Source organism: Atta cephalotes (assembly GCF_000143395.1).
Source record: "Atta cephalotes unplaced genomic scaffold scaffold00009, whole genome shotgun sequence".
NCBI classification, from domain to species: Eukaryota; Metazoa; Arthropoda; class Insecta; order Hymenoptera; family Formicidae; genus Atta; species Atta cephalotes.
In genome coordinates this window covers 4,552,597-4,556,898 of record NW_012130073.1, presented here as the reverse complement: position 1 = coordinate 4,556,898, position 4,302 = coordinate 4,552,597, and the positions used below count along the sequence as shown (strand labels likewise).

At 21.3% G+C, this 4,302-nt stretch overlaps 1 protein-coding gene across 1 annotated transcript in view; it reads right to left on the bottom strand.

Annotated features, from left to right (window-relative positions):
* The window catches only part of LOC105627649 (tachykinin-like peptides receptor 86C), a 50,550-nt gene that overhangs the window by 11,789 nt on the left and 34,459 nt on the right, over positions 1 to 4,302 (bottom strand). Inside the window, exon 4 of the mRNA XM_012208927.1 lies at positions 2,124 to 2,204. Coding sequence (XP_012064317.1) covers positions 2,124 to 2,204 — 81 coding nt within the window. The remainder of the gene's footprint in view (positions 1 to 2,123; positions 2,205 to 4,302) is intronic.

Below are 4,302 nucleotides of genomic sequence, written 5' to 3'. Positions count from 1 at the left end.
TATATATATATATATATATATATATATATATATATATATAGAAACATAGGTATTCTGTGTGTAAACTTTAGCGTTACACAATGTTCTTCGTAAGTGGAGAGCAGCCTTACTCTAACGATAGTAAAGTTTCTGGACTATTCGATAAATGAAAACCTTGGATATAGATATATCTAAAGTTATACCTACGTGATAGACAAAGTTATTCTGAATTGGGATTGGAAAAGACTAATATTTTTTTTTTTAAATAAAACATTGTGTTTTTACTTAAATATGTTTTTAATACTTCAAATATGTTTTAAATAGTATTATAGAATTATAAAAAAAATTTAAAACATATTAAAAACATCAATTAAGCGTATTTTGAATTGTTTAAAACACGTTTAAAACATATTTTTTTCCAATCCTATTCTGAATAATTAAGATTTATATTCAAAGGGATATATTCAATAAGAATTGGTATTTTCTAATAAAACATTTGATAAAAAATTTGATGGTGGAATATACGGTTATCATGATTATTCTTTGAATAAAACAGTTATTAAATTAAAATATTTATAAATTATATTATTATATAAATAAATATATTATATGTGTCTAATTAAGTTTTTTAATTAACAGAATGAAATTAAAATAATAAAAAAATATAATGTACTCATTTGATTTCATAGTAGTTGAATATTTTTCCTTTTCAACAATAAATAGGAAATAGGATTACTGACATGATGCACAATACAATTATTAACAAACGTTTATTTAATTCACACTAAAATCATCAATTTTATTGATGAATTGAATAATTTTTTCTTTTGGCTTTAGAAAATCTATATTATCTACACAATATTTTTTAATCCAATTTAAACTTTTCTTTACAAGAAGAAAAATTTTGAATTTTGTCCTAATCTGTAAATTGAACTCATATTATTTATTATTCATATAAAAGGGGAAACTGGAATATATTTAATATTGACGTTTCACATTCAATATCTACTAGTTTTATGTACTAGTTTTATGTAGTTTTATTTTTTCATGTCTCTTCTATTTTTGTCAGTTAGCAATTTAACGCATAAATACTATCAATCAGTTTTGAAAATAATTGAAAATTTTTATAAAATATAAAAAATTCAATTTTTTTAAATATCGAATCGTTATTTATTTATAACAATTATAGAAAAATATATACGTACATATATATATATAAATTTATAAGACTGAATTTATATTTTGTATATTATATATTATATATTATATTATATATTATATTATATTATATATTATACAAAACTTTTGCTTTTTTTATTGTTGTACTTTAATTAAAAACGAGTTTTTCTCTTGTCATACTTTAAATTAACTGATTCTATTTTAACAAACATTTATAATTAGACTTCTCTTTTTGATTTTCTTATTGTTAACATTAAACAATTGTTTAACCATAAAGTATTATTCTATTAAAGCTGATTGAGAGAAACAAATCTTCATATAATTATAATTTAAATATTTTATCCGTATATTGAGATATATTATGTATTGTTTACAGTTAGCGAATTAATGCTTACTATTTTGTTACTATTTTGGCTCGGTAATAAGTAATGGTAACTAACATACTCTTAATAAATAACTTCCCATTCTCTGACTTATACATTAATAATTACATTTATAATTTTAACCTTATTTTGTATAGCCTTATAAGAATATTTTATATAAGTTATAATAAATAGCAAAGCAATAAAAGTCAAATCTCTATCTTTAATTAATACTTAAATCTTAAGTCTTAAATTATAGTAATGTGGAACAAATGCAACTATTCTAATTAGGTCGAACTTCTCTTATCATTTCCAGTGATATACTATATAATAAATATGTTGTATAATACACTGTATAATATACTGTATAATAAATATATAATTTTTTTATTTCTTTAGAATAATCTTCGATTCAATCTCTTTCATATTTATTATAGATTGAATGATGTTTACGGGAATTTTTTTCGCACACAATTTTATAGGTGCCTTTTCTAAAAAACAATCCCCATTCGACAGATTTACATATTTTTAAAATTTATTACACTAAAACCTGTTAAGTTTTGCTTAGGAGAATTTTAGTAAAATAAAACTGTTATTACTCACCAATATTCCGTTTTGCTATGTAAATAACCACCGTCAGGCCACAGTAAGTAACAAGAGATTCTAATTGTGCCATTAGAATATCTGCAATTGATTATACATCAATTTCTCTGAGAATATTGAAGGAAATATGGATCAGTAGTAATAAATATTGAGACGATTATATTTCTAAATACATTTATCAATTATATAAATACTTCTTATATTCTCAAATATTAATTATTAAAAAAATTTTGTTTTTATAAAGTCTTTTGGAGGGATATGAGAAAAAAAAGTCTCTCATAGGACTAAAGCCAAAGAAAAACAGGTTCAGAGATATGAATCTATAAAAGAAAAACAAGAGTAGAAGTTATTCATATGAAACATTGACTTCACAATAGGAAGCAAAGTAAATGTTTGCGAATACGAATTTCACTTTTTTAAATAAAAACAATTGAAAAAATTTAATAATTATAAATATTCTTCTGTTATTTAATTTCGAAATGCAATTTCAAAATATCGCATCTTTAAGTTACATGCAATCATAACATGTGTAAGTAACATGTGTAATAATATTTAACGTTTTATAACACAATAAGTGCATAATTTTTTTATTACAAAAAATTATTTTTAGTTTGTTAAAATTTATGAGAAATTATTTATTGTAGAAAAGAAATACAGACGATTTTGGAAACATATGAACTTTAGAAGCAGACGGTCGGCTTTAAAGGATAGTCAAAAGATCAGCTTTAGAAACCTGTAAAGCAGATACATAATGTGCTTAGAATGAAAAAAGTAGAAAATTTTGGTTAGATATTCTTTTCATTAGCTGTTACATTTTGGAAGATAAAAAATAGAACATATATTAAAATCTTTCTTTTATTTATAAATAACAATTTTTTAATTTTTTTTAAATAATACCAAGCAATAAATATATATTACATATATACAAAAAAAATCATAAGCAAAGAGAAAATAAGTGAGAATTTATAGATGAAAAAAGAAACAGCTGGCTCAGAATGATAAGAAATTTAAAGCTTTGCTCGAGCAGATTATTGAACAAATATATAATCTGCAAATTTTGCAACGTTTTATTAAAATACAAAAATGTCAAATTTTTTCCAAATTTATATCATCATTTGTCGAATATTTTATGTAAGTCTTAAGAAAATCTATGAGAATACAAATGAGATATGTACTTCTAGTTGAAGTTGAATAAATTAGATAGACTTTTTTTAATATATAAAATTTTTTTAATATATAATAACTGATTAATTTATTCTGACATAAGTCGGAACATTTTATTAACATTTAGCATACGGTGTATTAACATTTAACATATGGCAAAAGCCAAACTGATATATCCCATTGCAATTAATTGTAACTATCAAATTTTTTAAACAACATCTCAAAATTCTGAGAATATACAAAGATCACAATTGATACGCAAAGAATAATACGCAAGATGTATTATATACATATGTATAAAAACGTTAACAAGAATTATTTGAATCTACAGAAAATACAAAATATTATTAAAACAATTCTATCTTTAAATTTTAATTTTTTACATTTTGATTTGTTATTCCAATGTAAATAATGTTTTATTTATCAATTTGCATTATTTATTAATAAAATAAAATATGTTTCTTTCGTTGTTTTATTAAATATCAATGTTTGTGTCGGTAATAATTTATTTGAAAAATATGAAATGTATAAATATACATATAAGAATAATGCACGAATTTATGTGTGATCCTTTTATCAGCCGTATCTGATAAAAGGATTAAGTTAAATTATGCTCCAACTATAATGTATAATAAAAATTTCATTTCTGTTATAAGAAAGAATATTTTAGTTAAAACGTACTTTCTTCAAACTTTTTTATTAATTTTTAATAAAATATGATGTTACAATTATATACAACTAAATTGTAAGTATTTTTAAAATTATAAATTCTGAGCTTTCTTTTTTTGTTTCTGCAGAACAAAAAAAACGGAAAGATAAATTTTTAGTCGACCGTCAGATAAAAGTGACAGATGAAAGTGACATGAAATAAAATACTAGTAATATAATAACATGATAATAATTTTATATAGTTGACACATGTCTGTACTGTCTTTTTTTCATACATAGTATTCAGAAAATTTTATATTTCTTGTTTTATAAAAAATTTATTGATATTTCTAATTAAAAAGTGTTT